At 37.8% G+C, this 26582-nt stretch overlaps 1 protein-coding gene across 2 annotated transcripts in view; it reads right to left on the reverse strand.

Annotated features, from left to right (window-relative positions):
- LOC108235825 (dynein heavy chain 9, axonemal) overlaps positions 1–26582 on the reverse strand; it is a 194607-nt gene that overhangs the window by 112482 nt on the left and 55543 nt on the right. For both annotated transcript variants that reach the window (XM_037980602.1, XM_025005916.2), the window contains exons 27-36: positions 25681–25891; positions 25473–25600; positions 23928–24036; positions 23658–23805; positions 22998–23172; positions 20103–20276; positions 18545–18752; positions 16630–16795; positions 13953–14055; positions 8434–8673 (exon numbers count right to left, since the gene is read on the reverse strand). In XM_037980602.1, coding sequence (XP_037836530.1) covers positions 8434–8673; positions 13953–14055; positions 16630–16795; positions 18545–18752; positions 20103–20276; positions 22998–23172; positions 23658–23805; positions 23928–24036; positions 25473–25600; positions 25681–25891 — 1662 coding nt within the window. The remainder of the gene's footprint in view (positions 1–8433; positions 8674–13952; positions 14056–16629; positions 16796–18544; positions 18753–20102; positions 20277–22997; positions 23173–23657; positions 23806–23927; positions 24037–25472; positions 25601–25680; positions 25892–26582) is intronic.

The following is a 26582-nucleotide window of genomic DNA, read 5'->3' on the forward strand; positions in this document are numbered from 1 at the left end:
TCAATTCACAAAGGAAGGAATGCAAAGGGTGGAGATTGCAGGCTGCCTTTAATGCCAGAATTTAAAATTACGGCCATCTTATTATAGGAAATGGATTGTTATAGCCATTTTGTTCAAACTTTGTAAATGATGTTTTGCACAGCCATGCAGTATTGTGGGATCTCATGAGATCTGTTAGTGCTCGGAGTATATGTTGAGGATGACTCTCAGCTACTACTACTCTAAATTTGATGACAATATGTGCTATGTGTGCTAAATTACCTGAGTTATAGACTTTATTGTATTTTTTAAGGTCAATTTGCTGTGGTTACCATTTTAAATTGGGTTATCCCCAAAAGTTAATCATTTGTAAATGTGCATACAATGATTACTTTCTCAGAGTTTCCCTAAAATCTGTCAAGTTGTTTGTGAGATATTTTGCTAACAGGCACACAGGGTTGAATAACAGTTTATGCTAAAGTTTTATGCAAATATATCACACAATATGTAGTGCTCAAAGTGTTGGAATTGACTCTCGGCTATTAACACACCAAATTTTAGCTCTATATCTGTAAAATTGGCAGCATTATAGCCATTTTTGTGTTGATTAAGGTTGATTAACTGTAGCAACCATCTTGAACTGGGTTGACTCCAAAAAGTAATCAGTTATAGATGTCCATCCAGTGATTACTTTCTGGGAGTTTCACTATAATCTGTCTTGTGGTTCATGAGATATTTTGCAAACAGACAAAGAAACAAACATACGTATGCACACACTAACACGAGCAAAAACATTATCACCATTTCGCCTTTGGCAGCAGGCGACAACAATAAGTAGTAGTAGATAAAATCACCAAAGAGAGGAAGCTCACATTAGCACCCACTTTCTACTCAACAAACCCAAGAAACGTGTAAGCAAATAACTGAAACAAACCTCTAAAGAGAAAGTCTCGATTGTTTTCCTGGACCTGCTTATTTTTTGTCATATTTAAAACCACCTTTACAAAGACTGCTATGAGCTCACGCAAAGCCTTTGAGCTCGGCTTTCTGGCTCATTAGAGTTTATCATAATGAGACACTTTCCTTTGGCTGCATCTCCAGGATCCAAAGGAAAAAAAACACACACAAACACATTACAGAGAAGCACAAAAAGTCCCCCAATTATTTTAGCTGAGGCAAACTTCTGAAACATCAGCTAGGAAACGCAGACTGACAACCGTTTAGGCCTCATGCTCAAAATTAGAGGAAGTGTTTGTACTGTCACGCCAAATACTTTTCCACATCTGAAGGTGCAAAAGCACAGATTTGATTGGGGAATTACAACTCAGGCAGAGATGTGAACCGAGAGTCTGCTCCCTTCTTCCCACCTGTCCTGAGGTGTTAGAGCCAAGACCTGAATAGGTAAGGAAGAAAAACTTCAAACGCACCTTCTGAGTCACTTTTCTTAGTTTCTTTATATTTTCTTTATGGCTGGAGAGGAAGAGCAAGACAGTTTTGACATTGTTTCCACTGTGTAGTTACTGGACGTTCACTGGCGCTGTTCAGGCCAATTAATGAAAACACAAAGACTTTGTCAAAGTCGTCAGAACGCTCTCTTCAAGCAGCCAGCTTCAAAGTGTTTGAGTAAATTCACTTCCGTTTGAAGGCAGTGATGTGTGTCATCAAGGTTTCAGCTTTCAGATGGTGCACCGGCATTAATGTTAAACAGCGGAAGGCTCAAACCTGCAACAAAATGCCCTGGCTGGTTTACAGAGAAGGGCCTGAAAAATGATTTAACAGTATCAGACATCTCCTTTCTGATGGCTAACATGTAACAATCACACTCAAAACTACTTCTGTAGCACTGGATTTTGTTTGTTTGTTTGTTTTTAACCAAACTGAAGCCATCTGTATTAAAAAAGATAGGATGTTTTGTATAATATGAATAATATGCAAATCTCATAAACCCACATTTTATTTACAATGGAACATAGTAAACTTCCCATGTTAAAATGAAGAACTTTTACTTTTTAAAAGAAAAAAAAAAAGTAATTTTGAAGTTTTTGCAGAATGCATCCTAAAAAAGTTGGGATATGGCCATGTTAACTGCTGTGAAGAATCCCCTCTTCTTTTGTTAAAAAAGAGGGCATGTCTAGGAACTGAGGAGATCAGCTGCCGCAGGGGAATGTTGCCCCATTCTTGTCTAATGTAGGCTTCTAGTTGTTCAACAGTCCTGGGTCTACTTTGCCAGATATGTTATTTTATGATGCACCAAATGTTTTCAGTTGGTTAGAAGGCTAAACTGCAGGCAGGCCAGTTCAGCACATGGACCCCTCTACTATGAAGCCCTGCTTTTGTAATGGATGCAAGATGTGGTTTAATATTGTCTTGCTGAAATATGCAAGGCTTTAAAATATAAAAAGACATTGTCTGTATGGGAGCATATGTTTTTCTAAAACCTGTTTATACTTTCCTGCAGTGATGGCATTTTTCCAGATGAAGCCGCCCATGCTGTAGTCACTAATGCACCCCCATACCATCAGAGAGGCATGCTTTTAAAGTGTGACCTGATAACATGTCAGATGGTCCTTTGACTGTCATCCGTGGTTCCTAAAAACAATTTCAATTTTCAATTCATCTAAATTCATTTAAAAATTGCCTGAATCCATTTTAAATGAATTTTGGCCCTGAGAAGATGTCAGTGTTTCTGGATGGTGTTTCACATTTGGCTTCTTCTTTGCATAATAGAGCTTTAATGAGCATTTGTGGATGGTACTGGAAACTGTGTTTACAGACAGTGGTTTGTGGAAGTGTTCCTGAGTCCATGCAGTGATGAACAGAATCAGATCACCCTCTCTACATACCCAATCCTCTTACTGGGTTGCCAATTAACCTAACTAGTTGCAAAAACCTCTTTTGACTGTTTCTTATTCCTACCACTTACTTTTACAGCCTTTTGTTGCTCCTGTCCCCACTTTATTCAGATGTGCTGATGACATAAAATTTAAAATCACCTTATTCTTGAAACTAGGGATGTACCCCCCCCCCCATCCCCCCATCCCACCAATGTCATGATGTCATTACAGGAAGAGACTACAGAGTGATTCATCTTCCACCCATCATGGGAATTTGTTTTTATTACACCAGAGTATCAACAACTTTGCATTTCAAGACACATGATTACACCCCTACATGTGCATAAAAATTATACTGGTTAGGACTCTGAATCATCATAAAAAGTTTATTTTTCTTCAGTAACTGAGATGAAAAACAGCTCAGCATAAGGTGTTATTTAGATGTTAGAGAGGTGTGTGTGGTTCTGACAACTAAATATGTTAGTGATAAAAAGTGGTGTGATGAGGTTTAATCGCTGAACTGTATTTTCTAATTAATAAATTTCTGACTCTTTCCTCCTCTTATCTCTGTGGTATTATATTTAAGTAAAAGTAGGAAAAAACAAACAGGTACAAACATACACAGAAGCCATATCCTTAATCCTGCTGTGCCCTTTGCGTCAAATTGACCTGAAGGTACAAGGGCTTCTGTACCTTTCTTTGTCTTTTTATCTTTTGAGGGCTTAAGGAGGGTTAATAAAATTATTTAAAGGTATGGTGTAGAACAGTTACTGCTATCTAGTGGTCGGGTTGAGGATAACAACCTTTTTAAACATTTACTTGTTTAATGTTTCCAGGTGGTGTGTTATAACCAAGCAACAAAATCCCTTTTAAGGAGATTATATTGTGCATAAACTGTTGATATGACTAGTTTTACCTTAAGTTGTAAAAACCCTATTCACTACCAATATAACTTATGGACATGATTTTTAGGTGTATCTAAGGGACATGGGGTTTCCAGCTGAAAAAGCTTTGGTTTTAATTGCAGCATTGTGCTTTCTGAAGATGTATATTTATTTTTTTTAAAAAAAAGAGAATGGTGTACATTATTCAACCTTTTAAAGAAGGTATATGTATGAAGGTATAGGTATATGTACTCAAGTTAGCCAGAGTCCAATTTTCATCAGAAAATGATGCCTGATGTAAAAAAGTAAAAAAAAAAAAAGTTGAAAATTAAAACAGGAATCAAAGAAATAAAAAAGTACATTAAGAGGACCACCTGAACAAACTGTGGTGTAGAAATCCTCTAATGATTTTCTTAATCAGGGGGCTTCAAAAGTAGTCGGCAGCCGGCGGAAATCGCTGTATAGAACCTTCATTCAGATGCGTTTTCACCGGCTAATTTGATTGACTAAAAACATTTTGTAAACTTTTGCCAAGAAAAGGCCATGTGTTATCCCCCAATTTGCATAATGATGCAAACTGTAATTTTATTCACAATAAATGGTGATTTTCTTCCTCCCTGAGCTTATTTTTGATTGTTTTTGTTGATCCACGGTCACAGCCATCTTTGAGCAAGTAAGCAAGTGCCATTGTTGTAACATCACCACTGATTGGACAGCTCTCCTCGCCTGGTGCAGGTGAATCTACTGATATTTTAATTCCCTGAAGCTGTCTGGCTGAGAAGGAGGAATAGTGACTATTTTTAAAAGTCATAAATGTGAACACCTGTCTCTATCCTCAAACAGCAGCTTTGAATTGAGTCTGTTTCAGTTGTATGGCTCTCACACAGTATTGATAGCAGAGTTTTATTGACCCCCCAAATACAATAAGGACTTTATAAAATGACTTTGCTGACTATTTGGCTGAAATGATGTCCAAATATGATCATGATGTTATTGTTGGGGATTTTAATATTCATGGTTGTTGTCATGATTCACCAATGGCAATAGTGTTTTTATACCTCACTGTCTTGTGCCATCTGTGGCTGGTCCCTCTCAGAAACACTTGATCTGGTTTTATCTTAGTTTACCCATTTTTAACTTAGAGATTCATGATGCAGTGTTTTCAGATCATATCCTCAGAACTGTCATCCCAGAGTCTGTGTGCAACCACACAGAGGAGCTGAGCTCCTGGTTCCACTTCACCTGCAAAACTGTTTTAGACTCTGGCTTCATTTAAAACCAGGCAGCCTAAAATCAGATCTGAGCTCTAGTTAAATGATGAAACTCGTGCTTTCAGATGTGAGTGCTGTAGAGCTGAACACAGGTGGAAAAAGGACAAGCTGCATGTGTAATTTTAAATAAATAAAGGGCCGCTGGCATCACGATCGAAGAACTGTAAAAGGTGCCAAAAGGAAAACAGTTTGCTGATATAATTCTGTACTTTAACGTCCCACAGACTGACTGTATTGAGCCCTCTCCTACAGCCTGTGAGGACTTTCACAACTTTTTATTGAGGTCACTTTCACTAGGACTTGGATATACCCTCCAACATATGACCTTTTAGTCTGTGTCCTCTACTCTGCTGTCTTCGACAGCTTTGAGCCTGTCACTTTTTCCTTTTTGCAGATGATTGTTGAACATTTGAAACCTGCATTTGAAACTGTTCCAGCTAAATGAACTCTCCATATGATTTTCTGAAAACCCTCCCAGTCCTTCCAAAAAGTCAGAAATTGATGATTTTAGACTCTTCAAACACCCTCCCAGCATTGTTCCAAATGCCGGGAAAATGCATTTCTGATGTTCTAAATTTCTTTTTTTTTCCTGGGGGAGGGCCTGCACACTCCCCTTTTGGTCAATCAGTGGATGATCAGTCCCCTACTTTTTCTAAATAGCCTCCTACTCCTGAAACCTTTGAAACCCCTGCTGAATGAATAAGCGCTTTGACCAAATATCTTTCTAAACAAAATTGTACAGTTTCTTCAGGTTGTTCGTCTTGTAGTTCTGGTCACAGCTGGTTTAAAGTGTACAAAATTGGAAAGAGAAGGAGAAGGTAAACCATGATAAATCCTAAAAAAACACAAAAAGCATTCCTGTTCTTTACATCTTTTCCATAACTGGGAGGGTACATTTCTTTAAAATGTGATGATGAGTATAAAAAGACTTATTTTTTTAAGTGTCTGTTTGGAATTTCAAAGGCTTTAAATTTGTTGGGTGTATATTAGACCAATTTATCAAACAGTAACTAAAAGATGATGTGGTCCAATTAGCTTCATAGACCAGAGATGTTTAGCAGGTAGTAGAATGGTTTGTAACTGAGTGAAGCAGCCAGAAAGAAAATTAGTTCCTCCAAGTCCGCAATCCTGTCAGAAAAGGGTGGATTGAAATAAGCTACTTTCCCAAGGAGAGGAGTTTAAGTATCTCAGAGTTTTGTTTATGAGTGGATGTAGGACAGAGTAGAAGATTTATAGGCAGATTGGGGCAGTATTGGCAGTGATCAGGATGCTGTACCAGCCAGTCGTGGTGAATTTTAAATGCTAACGGCTTTAATGAGTTTCCTCCACAGACTGGTTAGACTCACCCATAAGGTAGAATCTTAATAGGCTGTGAATGTTGGACACTAGTTGACGATTCAAATTTGACTTGATATTGCAAGAAAATAGGAAAAGTTTTAGTTACAGTCTCATTGAATTCTTAGTGTTTGCGACAAAGCGATAAATGAGCCGTGCAGATGTTTAACCTGCTAGAATATACTTTTTAAATGAAGATAAATGGATTTGGACCAGTTCTTAATAGTTATTGGTGGCATTGGTGTAATTGTCTTGACCTGAACATATTTACTGTCTGAACAAAGCTCCCATGCAGCTCTAATGCTCTTGAGACCGGTTGGAGACGCCTGCAAGGACTCTGTGGGTATTTTGAGAGAAAATCTGCAGAGCTAAATTTTTAAGCAGGTACAAAATTCAAAGGGCAATACTGCAAGCTTATGCAACTCAAGTAATAAGCTTGAAAACATCTGCCAACTTTTTAGAGACAGCCTCACTCCTGGATACCTTCTGTGGAAGGTGATTCAAAAGGTTCAGATCCAGAACTCATTGGAAAGATAATATCTCACTACTCAGAATGAAGTGGGGGTAATCCAGTATTACACTGGACTATGACTGTTGAAGACTAGTTAACAAACAGCATTTGTGAGGGGGTCTCCAAACTGTCTCAAAACAATTGTTGGGGTTCTGAACTTCCTCCTGTGAGTCTCAGAGGCTTGTGGTCCTGTAGCTTGAATCTTGAATATGTTCAAAATATTGTGCAACTAATTTTCTCTCCAAATAGTTACAAAGTTGTTGTGCGTGTCCCGAACACATTCCTAATTTAGGTTCTGTAATTATAGAATGCTAGAGTTGTATTTTGACACCTGCATAGGAACTTTATGAAAAAAAAAAAACCTCCTAGGTTACAGCCCCAAATCTTCAGGTCTAACCACCAATGATCAAGACTAATTTCATTTAAAACATGGTCTAATCTTCATTTCAAAGGTGTTCTCCAGTAGAATAAATCATAAAAGTGGGCCCAGCTGCTAAGATGTTTACAAAGCAAGCCGAGACTGGACCAATGTTGTTGGAGGTGGGCAACAGAATTATGTACATGGGGTAGAATGCAGTTTTGCAAGTTGTGCACACAAAAGAGACTGTGATTTTCATGAACTTGTCCTTCAACGCACGGCCACATGGCTTGCTGGTCACAAATTTAGCGAGACCACATCTAAAAGGTTTGATATTTTCTTGAAATTTTTGCACAATTTTGAGTCACCAACTAGGCTCCAACTGTCTCAGCCCCGTAAGATAGTGGCTTTAGGGAGGTCTGGAGATCACTGCTCAAGCTGTTTGGCTTATGACCTGATCTCTGATAAGTGGATGGACAGAGAGATCCTTCATGTTGGTATAAACAGTTCTGACTATTAAGTTCTGACTATCGTCCTGTTGATTTTACAAAGACTGTTTGAATTTAGCTGAATGTTTTCAGTCTCTGCATATTTGGTCCATCAGCTTTTGTTTTTACCTGATTTATTGTGTCTGTGAGTTGTGCTAAAGTTAATTTATCTTTGTTGCGTATCAAAATATTGATTTGTGTCACTTTTAAACAATAAAAAATAGATTTACACTTCGGTATACAAAAAAGAGAACTCAGGGTTCCATTTGTAAACTTCTAGATGGAATAATAAAATATTAAGTTCCTATATCTGAGTGGCTCACAGCATTAATTATACAAGAGAGTGTGTTAAATGAAAGAGCCTGCCCTCCATTAAAACTGTGGAGGATTCTCACAGTAATTTTGCCCCAAAAGGTTCTCCCCTGACAGCATTAACACTCTGATATTATATTCATTTAAACACGTTTATGCACCCATGGAAAAGCAAATCTATTGTATTTTCTGTTACACTCCATTTCAGATTCATTTCCAGCTTTCAGAGCCAGCTCTTAAATCAATAATCATTTAGTGAAAAATTAGTGACAGAAGCCTCGGGAAGCAGAGGTGCAGAAAAAGGAATAAAAAAAGTACAGAAAACAAAGGGTTGGATGTGTGGCAGATAGGGCACAACTTTTAAAAGATAAACTTCGTCCTTTACTTCTGAGAAGACCAACCTGAGTTCACACTCCTAAAAGATCTCAACATGGAAAATGGCTGTGTGAGCCGTGTGTCACCTGGAATATGTTGGAGAGGTCCCGCAGATTGAAGATGTAGTGGAATTTGACTGCGGTGGGGAGGAAGGTGGAGGAGACACCCTGGTGCATGGCCAGGGCTAACTGGACCAAGGTAGGGCAGCTGTTCTGTAGGGCGCCACTGAAACCCCCGCCTCTTAGGTGGTGAGACAGGATGGAGCTGTAGATGGTGCTCAGAGCCTCTGCTCCAGGAAACGACAGTGCGAAGACTGAGAAGTGCCGCTATGAGAAAGAAAGCAGAAACATAAGAGGGAACATGATCTTTACTACTAATGGCAAGGTTCATGTTAGGGTAACTCACAGTCAGGGGTTAGAAAACTAGAGATGTATTTTGACGCCTGAATGGGAGTTTTGCTATGACAGAAAACTTTCAAGGCTGCAACCTAGTTTAAATCTGCCCAACTTCAATTTAAACATGTACTACAGCAGATTAAATCATAAACGTATGGGCAGCTGCCAAAGTGGGTACAATGTGGGCAGATTTTGCATTTCTAACTTGTCTCTAACAGTCATATACCAGTGACATACTGGCTTTGTGCATGTGAAAACTTTTTTGTGAATTTTGTGAACACTGCAGCAAAAGTCATAGCCCGCTATTCCTGATCAATATGCACATTTTAATGTACATGTTAGGTTTTTCCAAATCTCCAGGAGTAGTGAACTAAAAATTGCATTGATTAAGACAGATTAATCACTGAATATTAAGAAGGCTGTCTTTAGCAAAAAGTTTTACAAGCAATTCAAAACCTTGTCCCTCTTTTCTGATGTTTGAGCAGAAGCTCAGTCAAAAATGAAGTCATACAGCTGGATATTGTATTTTCCCTGGAGCATTAAATGTGCTGGTCCACTGCCAAAAATAGATTTTAAATCCCCCCTTCAAGTCAAAAATATGTTGTTTTTTTCCCCACAGTTAAATATCCGAGCTTCAACACATGGCAGTGTACATGAACAGACTCGTTTTTTTAAGCCCTCAGTAAATTTTGTTATTATTTTATGATGGATTAACAAGTATAAGCCAATTAAGTTTTGCTTTTACACAATGTGTTTAAAAGTCTAGAAATAATTACAATTTTATGCTGTCAGTCTGTTGACATTTTTTCTTTTCTATAAATGTCTTTATCCATTTTTTTAACACAATAACGCCAGAGTATATAAAAGGGATCATGAAGAGACAGATAGAGGCTGGGAAAAAGGAAATGAACAAAGCAAAGATTTCCTCCCACCTACACCACCACCCCCATCAAAAAATAAATACCTGCAGATCACTGAGGCATCTCGTTTTCTAAAGCTGGAGCTCAGTTCCAAACCTCACAACTTCCCACATCACTGTGGGGTTTCTTATAAACTGTTTGATGACGCTAACCTGTGTCAGTGTTACTCTCCTCCCTGATTCCTTTCTGCCACGACAAAGAAACTTTTCTTCTTCTCTTCAGCACAAGGAACAATACCAGAAGAGACCTATTCTTTATTTTCTGTTAACTTCCTCTGCTGTTAGATGCACTCTTGACCTGAATGTCTTCTGAGAATTTCAGCCTGGTATTGCTGAGCTAGAAAACATTCTCAGTGTTCAGGAGCTCTATCCTCTCATCTCTTCCTTTAACTTCTTTCCACAGGTCTCCACACTAAACATCTCATGTGTACAATGCTGTTTGCTGTCAGTCTGTGGCAGTGTGCCTGATCTGCTGCCTCTTCTGTCAGTTTCACACACAAACCCTTCCTTCTTTTCTTTCTCATAAAGGTGAGGTAAACTTATCTTGATGCGCCGTACTATCATGAAATTACAAGTCCTAAATTAATCCACTGACTGTCAGGAAGCGTGTCATCTGAATGATCACAGAACATTCTATCACTGTTCCCTGCTGAGTTTCAGCTGTCGTTCATAAAACATTCAGTAGACACTTTTATTTTAAATAAAAGGTAAACAAAGAAACTATGATCAGCAAACAACATAATGCTGACTCAGCATTCACACAAACGGGGTGGAATCCTGGCAGCTGACGATGTCACAATAACTTTTGAGCTGTCTAAAATTTTCACATTTTTTTGTAGATAAACTCTTTTTACTCCTACAACTCTTTCTTAGGCATAAAGAAATTATATATCAAAACAGGCATTTTTGTCTTATTTTAAAGAGTGTGTGTCTCTCACTGCTATAAGACTTATGGCAGTTCCAATCCCTTCTATGGTCACATGAATCCTCCTAAACCTGTGGAAAGCCTTCCTAGAAGGGTTGAAGCTCTTATAGCTGCAAAGGGTGGGCCAACATCATAATAAACCCTATGGTTTAGGAATGGGATGTCAGTCAAATTCATATGTGTGTGATGAGAGACAAGCGAATACTTTTGGAAATATAGTTAATTTGACCATAAGTCCTATTTGTCATATATTTACTGTGGACTGAAAGGAGCCCAAGTCCTGTATACATACAAATGACAGCTTTTCTCCTATTTGATGTGATGTAAAGTTCTGATCTCATGGCGTATGTTAGAATTTAAAGAAATGCTAATTAATTTAAAAAAGAAATATTTATTTTCACTTGGTGAAAAGTATTATTTAATTATTATTTTCTCAGCCGAGCTGTGTGTGTTTTGGTTCCACATCCGTGCACAAAGAGCAGACGGTTTCTCCACATGTGTCTCTGCAAGCTTCACCAGTATGAGCCTGGTAAGTACTGCTAAGTTCTTCAACCAAGTTCTGTTTGTGAAATGATTGGGAAATTTTATTAAACACCACGCTTGGGGAAAAAACACAGCCATTTAAAAAAAAAAGCAGAATTATAAAACTGAGGCACAGTAGGAATTTATTTCTCCATGAAGTGTTGGTAAATCTAATCAGCTCTGCGTGAACAGCCACTCCAATGAAATCACAAAGTAAAGAGGCTGTTCCTCTCAGAAAACTAACTGGAGTGTTTCAGACAAACTGTGGCTTCATGTGCAACAGCAATATAGAACATAACAAAAATAATACATTTCTCTAAACAATAGAAAAGGAAAATCTATTTCAGGAAACCTATAAAAACTTTAATAAATGAGAATTCAATAGACTCTTTTACAAAAGGAAACATATACAGAGTCAGAAAAACGTGAGGTAATTAAAAGCCTAGTATTCCTTAAAGGAACGCACACAGGAACAGTGTTTTGTGACTACACAAAGGTTTATTTATTGCTTCAGTCTTGCATTCATATGGAAATAGCATTTTAGAAGCTTCTAAATCGTATTTTTCAAAATTCAGTTTCAAAGAGAGAAAATTATGAAATGCCAACATTGCATTCTTGTTTGGACAGCCTTAACACGCCCTTTGGAAAACAATGATGTCATAGTCCTACCTCCCGTCTAACTTACAACCCCAATAATGATGTTGCAGATGCTAGTTGCTTAACTACAGCAAAGCCTTACTATATTACTTAAATAAGCAGACAACGCCAATGAATGATAAGATGACCTTTAACAGAGCAACACAAAAACTTAATATTATTACACTAAATAAGACCAAAAGGTTTTTAAAGGTTTTACTGAACTATCAGCAACAATACTAAAGCAAATGCTGCAGGAAACAATCAACAATATACACCAAGTATACGTTCAGAAAACATGGGAAATGAGAATAGTTTTAAAGGACTGATTACTGTGTATGAATAATTTATCCGAAACTCTTTGAACATAAGAACAACTCTTTCCTCCACTGTTGGAGACTCTGCCTGAAGTAGTCCATTATGTTCGCAAATCTGAACTGACACGACTTCCAGTCAATAGTTTAATCTGAAACAAAGGAGAAGTTGTGTTCGCCGTCTTCTTGTGTTTAGAATTTGGAAAGTCTTCTTTCCAGTTTCTGGTGTATTTTCATGGGAGCATTTGAGAACCACATGCAGGGCTGGCATAGTTTCTACAGTGTTCAGAGTCAATTCTTGTTTCCATGTGGATGTAAACATTTCAAAAAATGGTGCCATGTTTTCAAGGAAAAAGATCGTTTTGGGAAAACAGTGTTCTAATGTGGATGGGGGCTGAGATGTTCTTATGTTGAGAATTGATAAAATTATAGTTTTTTGGTCAAATCTTGTAAATGAAGTCATGTGTGATCTCATGTGATATTGTGAGATCTCATAAGATGCATTAGTGCTCAAATTCTGTGTTGAGAAAGACTGGCAACTTCTGTCAAAAGTTAATAAGCTGCATATGTAGTGTTTTATTAAAATCCATCCAGTGGTTCATGAGAAAGAAAGACAGTGTTTTGACGCCATGTATATCTACAATTCATTACCTTATGGAGTCAGCCTAAATCAACATGATCACTTTAGCTAATCCACTTTATCAAATATAAAAATGACTATAACTTTGTCAGATTTACAGATGTTGAGCTAAAGTTTGATTTGTTAAGTTCAAAAAAGATACCGGTACCCTCACGCACCGCTTATAGTCTTGCTCTGTATTACAAAGACATTGGGGTTGCTCAAACTATGTTAGGAATCAACTTGTATTAGATCTAGCAGCTCTTCTCCAAGGTTTTCAAATGATGTGCACTGACAAGCTGACTCACTGACAATTGTTTAGTGTTTCAGCATATTGTGTGAGGAAGAATTTAGTTCATTTGCTCTTACAAAAGGCTAATACAATATATGTGGTTAGTATAGAATAATAATTGACCATATTCCATTGTAATTCACAAACTGTGTAACACACTCCAAGACTGATAAATTTCACAGAATTTGGAGAACCTTCCTGGTCCATCTCAATGTAAATATACAGTATCTGTTATCCTAACAAGAGTCTTAAAACTATGAGGTGTTGAATCTAACATTGTGATTGTTTGTGACTCTAGTTGGTATGCAGTGTTTGTATACTTCTGAGTGAGTACCTGATGATTGTTATTTGATTATCACCTGCCACCAAAAGACACTGGGGACAGGGGTGGAGTGTAATAATTTTGCCTCTGTCTGTGTGTGCGCATTTGCTCGCTTGTCTAACTATTAGCAAAATATCTTATGAACCACAGGACAGATTTTTAATGAAACTGTGAAGATAATCACCGGAAGTACATCTACAACTGATTAACTTTTGCAGCCAACCCAAGTAAAGATGACTGCCACAACCAATTGAAATTAGGAGACACAAAAAGTCAATTTTACATAAATTGTGCTACAAATGTGTGTCTTTGTGTTTGTATGAGTGTCATTCACATTCATTGCATAAGGTCTTTGCCTAAAACTTTAGCAATAAACTCTCGTAGTCAACCATGTTTGTCTGTCAGCCTTCATCCCTTCAAGGTTTACTTTAAATGTCTCTTGAGTTATGTCTATTTTGGTTAGCATGTTTTATGGTCCTTTTGTTATACTCTTTTTTTTGAATTACAATAAAAATACACATTTTCTTTATCAAATGGCATATTCTAATAAATATCACACTGGTGTAGAAGATTAAAAAAGGAGACGTAACCTTGGCAGTTTATTACATAAGCACTGGAACACAATGTGCTGAGAAAATGTCCTGGATGGGTGTTTGTGTACCTGCAGTCGAGGATTAATGGTGAAACTGCCGGCCGTGGGGTTCATGCAGGACACATACTGAATGTTGTGTATTTCTTTCAAAAGCAGCTTATTACGGTCATACCTGCAGAACACACACACAAGCAGAAAATAAAATCGTTATTTAACAGCCTCGCAGCCACATAAACCCTGAATATGCCTCGGCTCACACACAGACTTGTGCTGATATGAACGCCCCAGCTCCCACTTAAGCTGGCGTGTCTCCGAAGCAACCTTCTTCCTCTCAATTTCATACCTGAAATCCTCCAAGCATATCTTTAATGGGCTGGCCGTGTCTAAGCCAGTCAGCCAGTGTCTGACGCAGTGGAACCATGCTCAGAATGGCCTCACTGTGTCGGAGAGATGAGCAACAAAATCCTTTTTTTACGAAGAATTACACAGGCCTGCTCCCACGTCTTACTTCTGATACTCAGAAAAGTTGAAACATATCGATGCTAAGGCAGGGATCTTCCTGGATTCAAAGGGGAAAAGTCTCTTCTTTAGGATTTTAATCAACTGCTAACAGTCTATTACAGAAATCACTCCTTTCTAAAAGTTGTAACTCACTGGATCGCAACTGTTTGAGACTACACTCTAAGAAATGAGATGTTAGAATTACTCGACTTATTTATGTCAACTGGTTCTACCAAACCTAGTTGTTTAAATGTAAAAAGTAATAATTATTTGAAGCTTTGTCCTTGCTAAATAGTTCTCAAATTACAACAGATTCAAAAGATTTGTGAGTCTCCCAACAGCACATGGTATAAAGCTTAAAGTTAATTAAAAATCACAACTGCCTCAAAAGTGCAAGAAATAGGTTCAAGTAAGGAAAGCACTGTCTTTATTCAGTAAAAGGAAAAATATATTTTGGCAAAGTGAATAACATGAGTTTAATAAAAGCATTTAGCTGCTTTAAGATTTGAATTATTGCTTTGGTACAGAACCTGCTTACTTTTTCTGTTAAAATGAACTAGAAGAAATAAATTTAATGGAAAACAATGCAGTTTCTTAATGAATTCTGAGTCTTAGCAAGCAGTGGCATGTCCAAGTGTGTTTTGATGGGCATGTTTGGAAAATTGCCATGTATACTTGGTTGCAAGGCTTGTCGAGCTGTTTTCTAGGTTATGTACATTATTGCATAGGCAACTTTTGCCCACATTGTCCCACCTTGGCAGTCTCACTCACTTTTATGATCTAAATGACTGGGGTACACTTTTAAAATTAATTTAGCCAGATTTGGACTAGTTTTTTTAATATTTTTATCAATGGCATAGTTTTTTTTTTAGATTTTGACATTCAAGTCTCAAGTCTTGGCTGATTTGTCATTGGAAGAGCTCCTGTGTAAGTGTCAAAATACAGCTCTAGCACTGGAATTTACAAGAACTAAATTAAGTAGCCAAATGATTTGGAAGCAATTCTTTGTATAAGTCCCACATAGGTGTTTTTTTATGCTTCAAGTATATAAACTTTTTTTTAGTTGCAACAAAGCTTTTGGCTTTACTTAAAAAAGAGGTTGTACTTATTAAAAAAAACAAGTTTTTACAGAGTAAACACACAAAAAGAATTAAATCAGTGCCTTTATTTATTTTTGGCCCTCTTGAATTTTTTAAGAGTATATACCCCTTTTTTTACTTAAGGTACAGTAATATCTTACTGAGCGGCATATGTTATAGACTAGTTGGTGACTTACAATTACAGGAAAACTGGCAGATTTTTTTGTTGCAATCTCACTGAATTCTAAGTGTTTGCAACCAAACAACCAGTGAGGCATGTGGACACTTTTTAAACCACCAGTGTTTGAAAACCCTAGCCTATTTTTGTGTGCACAGCTTGCAAAACTGCATTTTTCCCTGTCCACAATGTTGTTGTCGACATCATACCCACCTCGGGTCACAGTGTATCCACCTTGGGAGCCACCCCCACGTTTATGATTTGATTTACTGAGGTACACTTTCGAAATGAAGATAGGCAGATTTGGAAACCTTTTTTTTTTTTTTTTTTACAATTATTATTCATTATCAGACTGTTTTTTTATATCTGGACATTTGCTTTGGATGTTTTCTGTCAGATGACATGTTAGAATACAGCACTACCTCTCTTGAGATGGGTTGGAGATGCCCACAACAAAATTCAGACTCTGTGAAAACTGTCTGACTGTTTTGAGAGCAAATCTGTCGTGCAGATTTTTTGAACATGTTCAAAACTCAAGCAACAGGACAACAAACCTCTGCAGCTCACACAAGGAAATTGAGAACCACCATAAACTTTGCAAGACATTCTGGAGACTCACTTGTGAATGCCGTTTGCCAACTAGTTGCACCCCGGTGAGATACTGGCTTTATTACTAAAAGTCTTATTTGCAGCTAAATTAAGAAGGGGTATTAGGTGCTCACAACAAATCTGACTATTTTGAGACAAAATCTGTTGTACAATTTTTTGAAGAATGTATAAAGTTGCCAAGACTGTGATCCTCTTCAATTCATGCAAAAAAATTGAGACTGTTAACAAACATTTCGAGACTCAAATGACATTCACCAACTGGTCACCAACAACTAGTTCCAGCCCAGTAAGATATTGTCCTAACACATTAAACTGAGGATCGGTGTTCCTCTTCTCAAACAGCTGCTTAGGCTCTGCCATGTATTAAATGGTGTCTTACCAGTGGTTGTAGTCCATGTGTTGGCGTATGAGAGTGTGAGGTTGCACCGTGCCATAAGCATCCACCTCAGGCATGTTCATATCGTCTATAAAGTAGACCAGTCTTCTGCTGCCAGGAGGTCCATAGTTGCGCCCTGCTTTCTTCTCTAGGGGCTTTTCCAGCACAGCTGCGTGGGAGGAGAATAAGTACTTTTTTCTTTTTGTCTGTATTGTTTCACCTTTTATGGCTTCTAAAAATGATTCATACGCATGAAACAGCACAAAAAGGATCAACTACACTTCATTTGAACATGAACACGAGGTCACAAGTGGATCTTTCACTGCCTGAATGATTCAAGTGCTGCTGTAATATCACAGCTTGACACATCCTCATACATACAATACAAGATTTTTATTACCGTTTCATTCTTTTTATGAAAGAGAATAGAAGCAAAACTTAAAATCATCACCTATTTTTATTAATCTATTGTGGGGTCAAATCAAGTTACTCAGTAGTAAACTGGGATTTTCTTTTGTAATAATGTAAGCTATGACAGAGGCAAACTCTTAGTTTAAAGAGTATTTTATGAGCTTTATTTTCAAACTTCAGGGTAAAGCCTTTTTGTCTTTTACATTCATTTTTTACTTTAAGTACTAAAATCTTTAGAAGCTTTTATTCAATTTTCCCTAACTTTTCAAATATGACTAGATTTATGGAGGCAGCCATGATGGAATATTATTGTATAATAAAAAGCAACCTTGTGAATAATAGAATATTCAGTGATTTCCACTTTTCCTGGGAGCAGATGGAGAAGGAGCACACAACAGCAGACAGACAGACAGAAACCCAAACTAGAAAATGATCCTTTAACAAACTTTTAATTTGACAATTTAGGAAGATTCTTTAAGGTTAAAATAAAAAATCCAGTTGAGATAAAATGGAGGTCAATGAAGGTTTGGGTGTGCACACTGCATAGAGAAAACTGCAAGTCCTACAGCAGTTATGAACACACAGGATAAAAGAAGACAAGGATGCCTACGTTTTGATGTGTAAACTGTATAAGAAGTGTAAAAATGGGGAGTAGGAAAAGTACTGTTTTTTCCTAGTGCTGCAGGAGGAGTAACGAGCTGAAACTCATGAGAGAAACAGAATAACGGGTGAAATGTAATAAGGATGCTCTGACTTTTAGAGGCCTCTGCATTTAAAGTTATCTTGGTTCCTCATTAGCAGTACTCTTTTTTGGAAACAGTTTATGTCTCCGTCAATTATTTTTGTAATTATGATCGAGTTGTAATCTATGGGTTATGTTGCCTGTTTGATGAGCCATGAGTCCTGTTATGTCTTGTCTTTGTAATCCAGCATCTGGTGTCTGGTTTGGTTTCACTTCCTGTTTTGTTATCATCTGTCACCAAAAGGTGAAAGGCAGGCAACTTTGGTTTTTGCCTGGATGAATTAATGAAACATTCAGAAAGTAATTATTTGATGAACATCTACAACTGATTAACTTTTGGAGTCTACCCAATTCCACCAAAGGTGATCAACCTCAGGCAAGAAAAATAATGGCTCTAACTTGGTCCACTTTATATTACATATAAATATTAAGCTACAATTTGGTGTAGTAGTAGCTAATAGTCATTCATAACCCATACTCCAAATTTTTGCATATAAGGTTTGGCCTTAAATTTTAAACTGTTTTTTGTATTAACTGAAGTTTTCCTCCTATTTTAGTGGTGTTTTTGTCTGTTGATTATCAGCTGGTTATTCCAATAAATACAGATTTTTTTTTTAATGCTAATTTGTTGTTTGTATGAGCTGGTTCAGTAATGTCATGCGAGGATCCAGCGTTGGGTTTCTCACATTTCTGGAAGTCTGTAAAAATTGAGTTTCTCCCCCTGTTGCAGCAGCTGTATAAATCCTACTGTCTGATGGTTCATACCTTGGAGCATAGCAGATGTGGTGTAGTAGTTAAAGGGAACATTTTTGACCAAGTATTTCTCTGTATCCAGTGAGCCAAGCTTGTCTCCAACCAGAACAGATTTCCCAGTGCCAGCGTTCCCGACCAGCATGACGGGCCTGCGGTGCTCCAGGAGGCGGTCCATGAAGTATCGAACCCGAATGGTCTCTGTGGTGTGGACCACACATGCCTGCACAGAGGAGCCACACAGAAAATACGTCTCAAAAATCTTTCTTTAGGATTTCTGTTAAACATTTTTGATGAACATGCATCACGTTAACACTTAACAAGTCTCTCTAATTTATAAAAAAACTTATCAAAGACTGTACGCAACGGGGCAGCAATGGTTCAGGAGGTAGGGGTTCGTCCTGTAACCTGTGGGTTACCGGTTTGAGCCCCTGCACTGTCAGTCTCAGCCATTGCATCTTTGGGCAACCTGCCTTGCCCAATGGTGGTGGTCAGAGGCTTTGGTGCCCCCTTTATGTCAGTCTGCCACCAGGGCAGCTGTAGCTACATTGTAGCTTACCACCATCAGTGTGTGGATGAATGGGCGGATGACTGATTGTTGTGTGAAGTGCTTTGGGGTCCTTGGACTTGATAAAGCTCTATACAAGTGCAGGCCATTTACCATATAAAGATGACTCGGTTCAGTTTCTACTAAAGAAGAAGACTGATACTGATGTTTCAACATAAAAGATTTAAACAGTCAATTATGCTGTATGTATTCTAAAGAGGCAGTTAATAATTAAAAGTTTATTAAAAAAAAAAGCATCTGACAGTTTTCTTTTTGAAACCGATTAAAAACCGCAGTTAATGATGAATAACAACAAATCTGGCAGATGAAGTTAAATATAAAAACTATTTATGACCACATTCTGCTGGAATAGATCCCTGGAGACCAGGATTAATGAGACCAGGACAGAAATAAACTGTTCAGTCTTGGCATGAACCTTGTCTGTTTGTTAGCAAAATATTTCATGAACCACTGGAGGGATGATAACGAAACTCTCAAAAAGTAATCATTGGATGTACATGTACAACTGATTAACTTTTGGAGTCCACTTGATACAAGATGGCCAACACATCTGATCAAACTTAGCAAACCCAAAAATAGGTATAGCTCAGTTATTTTTATAGATATTGAAATGCAATTTGCTGTGGTAGTAGCTTTGAGTCATCCCAAAGACATACTCTGATTACTAACTGATCACATGAGATTAATTCCTTATTTTATGTGTTTTGTCTGCTTATTTTCTGGTGATATAAATAAAACTTTTATTCCAAGATGGCATCTTATGGTCTATGCTTTGTGAATGTTTGTATTGATTTCTGTATTTTTTTTTTCAACCTGCCAGAACTAAAGCTTTCTTTTAAAACAGGTGGATGTGGTTGGGTCAAAAAGTAACCTCACATGTGTATTCTATTTTATGTCCAGCAAAAAACAGGAACATTTTGCAGTTTGCACACAGTTCTGTTTTAGCATGTTCAGAGCAAACCAGATTTACCTTTGACACTTTCTGATCTACAGATATGGATTTACCTGAAGAGGTGTATCAGGATTCATGTCAAAGCGGGGCACCATCTTGGACCACGGTTCAAACTTCTTGGTTTCGGGGTCAATGTAGTAATCGAACACGGTGCCGTGGGATGGGAACTTGATGGTTTTGAACTCAGTAACCCACCACTTGCTGAACTCCACTCTGTAGTCGACCAGCTGAACTCACACAGAAACAGAGAGTAGATCAAGGATTCTCAAACTGTATGTTTAAAGGTCCAGTCCGATTTATAGGCAAAGGGTCAGAACAACTGACACCAAGCAAAGTATTTTTTAATAAATTTGCACCTTACAACCTAAAACAATTGCAGTTTGGCTACAACTGTTTGCTTGTGAATCTTTGACAGTAAAGCTTAATGTGCACTATGGTTTTACAAGTATTTTTAACTTAAAATGTATTAATGTGTTTACTTTTCACGTAACAAGAAAATAAAATATCTTAGTTTTCACTCAAAAATAAACATATAAAATAAGCTGAACTCGAAGGCAACTAGAGAAATTATTTGTAGAAATGCAGGTTGAATTTGCTACACAAGCTTAAACTGAGTTTTTAAAGTTAAAAGATGCAAAACACTAGCTGAAAGTCAAAAGTAACAAAACGCTCCATGAAAGCTGAAAGTAACAAAAGGATAGCTAAAAAGAATGAAAGTGTAGTTGAACATCTCAAAAGGGTAGCTATGTTATGGTAGTTGAAGGCATATGGACCAGAGGCAGCGAGTAGAACTAAAAACTCCTTTTAATCGCAGGAACAAGACCCTCAAAAAGAGTTCTAGGGACGTAGCTACAGCACCCAACTACATGTGACAACTTAAAGCACAATCTGACACCAGTCACTCAAGGAGAGGAATAAATAATAAGGAAGTGATTAGCAGAACAACCCACAGGTGCACAGAGGTAGCAAGGCAGCAGGGAGAAGGAAACCCAAAAAAAACAGAAACAGATCGTGACAAACTAAAATTGAATAAGGTTAGTTGAAAGTAGCAAAAAAGGTAGACATAAGCTAAAAGCAACGTAAGAAGACAAAAACAGACCAAGTATGGAAAACCAGATTTTGAAAATAATACAACTTTTGAAGAACTTAGGAGAACTCAATGCATTTTATTGAAGAAAATTCTTGTAAATAAAGTAAGTTATTTTGAAAAGCATAAAAGATATAAGAAAAAAGAGCAAAGGTCAAAGCACCCATCTCCTGCATGAGCTAAACATTTAGTTATATGAATGAATATAAAGCACAAATTATGCTGAAATATCAGCCATGTAAAAAAAACTAAAAAAAATCAGAAAAAAACTTTTTTTCTGTATGTTTTTTACTAAACCAACATGCACACAATGAGACACAATAACAACAACAACAACAATAATAATTAATAATAATAATAATTGAGGTAAAGATTACAGATGCCTTGACCTACTATACAGAGTACCTACCTTAATATGGAAATTGTCACTGACTTTAATTAGTGGCCTAAATCTTGGTACAAAAGATGTCAGACAGAGTGACTGATTTAAAAGTTCAACTGTCACTGCGACGTGAGCTTTTGACTACGTTTTTGCTGAGAATGCACTTTCACAGAGATGTGATGAGGACAAAATAAATGCATATTTCTCCATCCACTTATCTTTGAGAACTTGGGTTTCTAAGTCTACAATTCTTTTCTTTGCACACTTAGATAACACCATGGTGAGGTGACATGACATTTTCTTTTCTGGTGCCTTAGTTTCTTATAATGACACCAACCGAGGCCAAAGCTGCAGCCTGTTTTGAGGCTAATCTCCTTTTATTTACACAGCAGAGGGAAAACAGACTCAGACAGCTTGTGGCCTGATGAGTTAGAGAATTTATTGCTGTCACTGCAGTCTACACTGTACGTTTACTAACTGAAATTCAACCTTTTACAGCTAATTTTCCTGTCTCAGAAGCATATGGCAAAAGCTCACTCCTTCCCTCCCTCGCTCACCCTGTGCACTCACTCTCTCTGTGCAGACTCTTAAAGGAGCCACACCACTCTTCAATGGATTTTATTGCAATGCAATAATACTTGTGACCTGGGTCATAATTGACTTGTTCTTTGGTCTTGATCCAGAGTGGAGTCTGGACTTGAGCAGATGAGTGGTCAATATAAAAAAATGACTTTGCGTTTGCTTTTGCTCCTCCATGTAGTAACCATGGATCTGTGCTTCTGATTTAGTCTGGTGTGAAAAAAAACCAAAGGACTAATAGATGGTGGGAATACACAGATAGAGCTACAGCAAGTGAAGGGTATTAAATGAGAGGTGGCAGAGCATCTATCCAGCCGTGTGATTCACACAGTAAAGAAGTCTCATCTCCTGCAGGCTGACAGCTCCCCGCCCACCCCTCTGCCTCCCCCAGCCAGTGATACCTGTCTCCTCTATTCACCGCCGACTCTCCAGTCAATAAAACCACTTAGCATTTAAATGCATCTGTGATGGGAAAATAAAGTGGAGTACATTTGTACCGAGGGGAGAGCAGTTTTATCCCATAACTCAGATGGACACGCTTACTGTACTGCACTAACTGGATTGCTAAGCAACTGCCACGGCTCTCCTGCTGATTTAAATTCAGACAGTCTTTGTGTCTCTGAGCGGGAATGAAGTCCACTTCATTTTTAGATGACGATCTAATCCTTTAAAAAAAGAAAAGTAATTTCTTCAAGCAAAAATAACATTCAAATTACTTTTTTATAAATAGAGACACATTGTTGAGCTGCATCAGAGTCATCTGGGCTTAAACAATAAAAGTGTGAAAAAAACTGTTTCAGAGATGAGTTATGATAAGAAAATAAAAACCCTTTAGCTTTCCCATTTTTTTCCCTGTTTATACAACCACTTTGTAATCATCTCACGTGGCCAGAGACCCACCTGGTCCTGGAACAAGGCTCCTCCAAATGCCCAAACTGCAGCAAAGACAAAATAGAGCTCATGAAGTTCTTTGGCACAGTCTGGTGGCGTGTTTTCTGCAGTCAGAAGAGACTCCAGCAGATAGCACAGCATCTGGACCAGACTCTGTTCAGGGATTGGGATGATCTTCTTAAACCTGTCCAAACATAGACAAGAATCTTGTCACAGAATCCTCAAACAGGAAGCAAAGGTCTAATTTGCTCACAGTGGGATGTAAAAACATGGATTTGGGTTTTTATCAAATATGACACTTTTTTTTAACAGATTTAACAGTACAAACAAAGCTTTTCATGATTGAAGAGTTTCATTTTTAATTTTTACTTCAGAGGAGACAGATGACAGATTTATGAGCTGTAATACAGTGGTGCATATTTAGAACAATACATCCGTCCCTCCTCTGCTTCCTGTTGTTTGCTCCAATAACGATGACGATAGACGTGTTGGAGGATGAAAGCTGCAGAACCATGTCCAGTTCTTCTGAGTCATTCCCTGTTTGCCCCGCTCCAACACACCCACTTCACACAGTTACTCCCGGTGTTCTGTCATACCCCAACATCCTGCGTCATCAACATGACAGCAGGCACTTCACTTTCTGTCTGAGCACTTCAGGAGCTGCTTTACCTGGACCTGAGGGCGTCCAGACAGGAGGGCAGGTACTTGTCAAACAGGATTGTCAGGTTAGCTTTCTCAGACTGAGCCTCTCTTTCATCAATCCAGCTGGAAACCTGGGGGTTCCAGCCCAGGTCTGCAGGGTTTATATACAGAATACCTGGAAAAAGAAATTCAGTAACTTTGGTTAAAAATAACCAAAGATGTCAATCACGTGGGCATGTTGTGCATATTTGGCCAAAGATCATCAAATTGACCACAAAAAGAACAAAGTTTCTGTACCTGCCCTGGATACAGTAGCAGGAGTAGCAGTGCGAAGGTGGCTGATCTCAAACACCATCCTCATGGTGGGGTTCACAGGGATCCGCTCATTACTGGCCAGAGTCAGAACCTAACACATAAAAAGAACATGTTTACACACAGCGCAAACTGTAACATAATGTGTTGTTTTTTGTTTTTGTTTTTTTTACACAGTTCAACTGAATGATCTGGGCCTTTTATGTATTCAGAGAAGGCCCTAAATAAATTTAAAAATACATTTACAAAATCAAATTGTGAAAAGTAAAGTAAATTTTCTGAAATTGCTCATATGATAAATAAAATAATCCATGTTTTTTATAATATAATATAATATAATATAATATAATATAATATAATATAATATAATATAATATAATATAATATAATATAATATAATATAATTTCTTTTACTTTTAGCTGTTCCCTTTTCAGGGTACACACATACATACAGGGTCCATTTTCAAAAACCATGATAGTGATAAATATTTACCAAAAAATGTGGTCTAAATCTGTATTTTAAAAGTATATTCAAGTAGATTAAATCGTTAAAGTCAGGGTGGCTGCCAATGTGGTTACAAAGAGGGTCGAGGAGGAACAATGTGGACGCAGGAGGGCAAAGAAAACTTGCAAGGCCAAGAATACAGTTTTACAAGCCATGCACAAAAAAATAGGCTACGATAGTCAAAAACTAGCCACATAAATCATGGCCACACAGCTCACTGGCTACAAATACGAAGAATTCAGTGAAACTGGAACTGAATTTTTTTTTTTGAGCCACCAACTAGTGTCCAACATTCACATTTGAAAAATTTTGAAAAAGCAAGTATGAACTATTTAGAAATAATCCATACAATTTTTAATTTAACATAATTGTTGAGTGAAATAGTTCACTTATTTGCTTGTTTTGCTTTGATAGCAGTATAACAATGGGTGCTGATGACTTTGTTTCTTTGCCAATTTGTAGTTTTACAATTCAGGTCACTTCTACCCAGACTCTCCAGTCTACCTACCCTGTCTGCCAAGACTCCTTTTGTACCTGCCTTAGCAGCTTATGGGCATGAAATGAAAAAGCTACAAAGTGATTTAAATTCCTTCACCACAGTGTTGTAGCCTTTTCTACTAAACAGGTTTAATTCTCACTTTGTTCCATGAATGTTGAAAGATTGTCTTTACTATATTATACACATTGCAATTCGTGCGTTTTGACTTGGTCCACTTTGTTATCACAACTACTGAAAGCATGATGTGTTTTAGAGAAATTTGAACTGGTCTGTTTGGGTGTAATTATGTTGTGTGCTTTCTGTATAGAAACATACACAGACTATGTAATTGTGCTGTCAGTTTACTCCATAATTGTTGCCATAGAGCTTAAAAAGACTACATTTGCAACTGCTATCTGTTCATTCATGTGCTTTGTATCTATGTGTTATTTATGTTTGTGTTTAGTGTGAGAGGTTTGGTAGAGTAGAAAAGGCCCAGTTGTGATGGGCACGCTTTGCCACTGGTTGTCACACATTCTTCTCGCACCTTGTTGTCATCCATAACTGTGTTGAGTGACTCAATCCACATTGGGTCAATGTCTCCATCCAGAACAATCCACTTAGGCCCGCTGTGACTAATGTTGGCCAGTTCCCGCATGATACTGGAGAACAGCCCTGTGTTAAGATGAGTTTGAGACGTGTCATTAAGCTCTTCGGACTAATCAGATGCCATTTGTGAAGTACTCAGTAATCACCATCTTTCCACTCTCTTGTTGCCGGGTTGATGATTCCGAAGAGCTCATCGTTGGTCACGGCCTTTGGGTTGAGGTCTGCCCACACGGGCCGACGCTTCATGTTCTGATAGGTTCGTTGGAGTGACCTCATCACCTGACTCTTCCCAGTGCCGGCGTTCCCAACCACAAACACTGAGTGACGCACAGCCAAGAGTTCCTCCAGCTGCACGACCTAACACGCACACACACACAGAAACAACTTTTACAAAGACTGCTCATGACCTGAAATAAAAACTAACATCCTTTTAAAGAACATTACAGCATTTCACAAACACTTTGGTGCTCGTTCTGCTGCATCTCATCTTCATTATGTTTTATAGAGACTATAATTTGATGCACCCTGACAGTCCAAAGTGTAGCACTGAGACACAGCACAGTGCCGTAATGTGCTGAACTTCTGAAAACAAATATCTGCACTCGTAGAGTCTCCATTCATTACAAAATCCTTTGATGTCTAACGAGTCACAAACTGATTGACAGTGAAGAAAAAGCATCACTGCTGATTGTTTAATAGACGGAGGAGGATGAGTCGCTGTGGCGACCACTGAAAAGGGAACAGCTGGACGAAAAACAAAATCCGTATCTACAGGTAATCTAATCCGTAGATTATTAAAATCGGTATACAGAACATACTGTAAATAAATCAAACTGGCACAGTAAGATTAAACAAGACAAAGTAAATTAAGAAAATGGCTGGTACTGTTTTTAATATAATATTCCCAGTCATTCAGGATATGGTAACCCCAGGAAGTCCTATCAAAGACAACTGGACCTCTTCCTCTGTGAGCCATTAGTCAAAAAAGAACTCCTGTAGCCTTTGATTAAATAATTATTGTGTTCTTTATCGACTGCATTCTTGATAG

This window comes from Kryptolebias marmoratus, linkage group LG17 (genome assembly GCF_001649575.2).
Source record: "Kryptolebias marmoratus isolate JLee-2015 linkage group LG17, ASM164957v2, whole genome shotgun sequence".
NCBI classification, from domain to species: domain Eukaryota; kingdom Metazoa; phylum Chordata; class Actinopteri; order Cyprinodontiformes; family Rivulidae; genus Kryptolebias; species Kryptolebias marmoratus.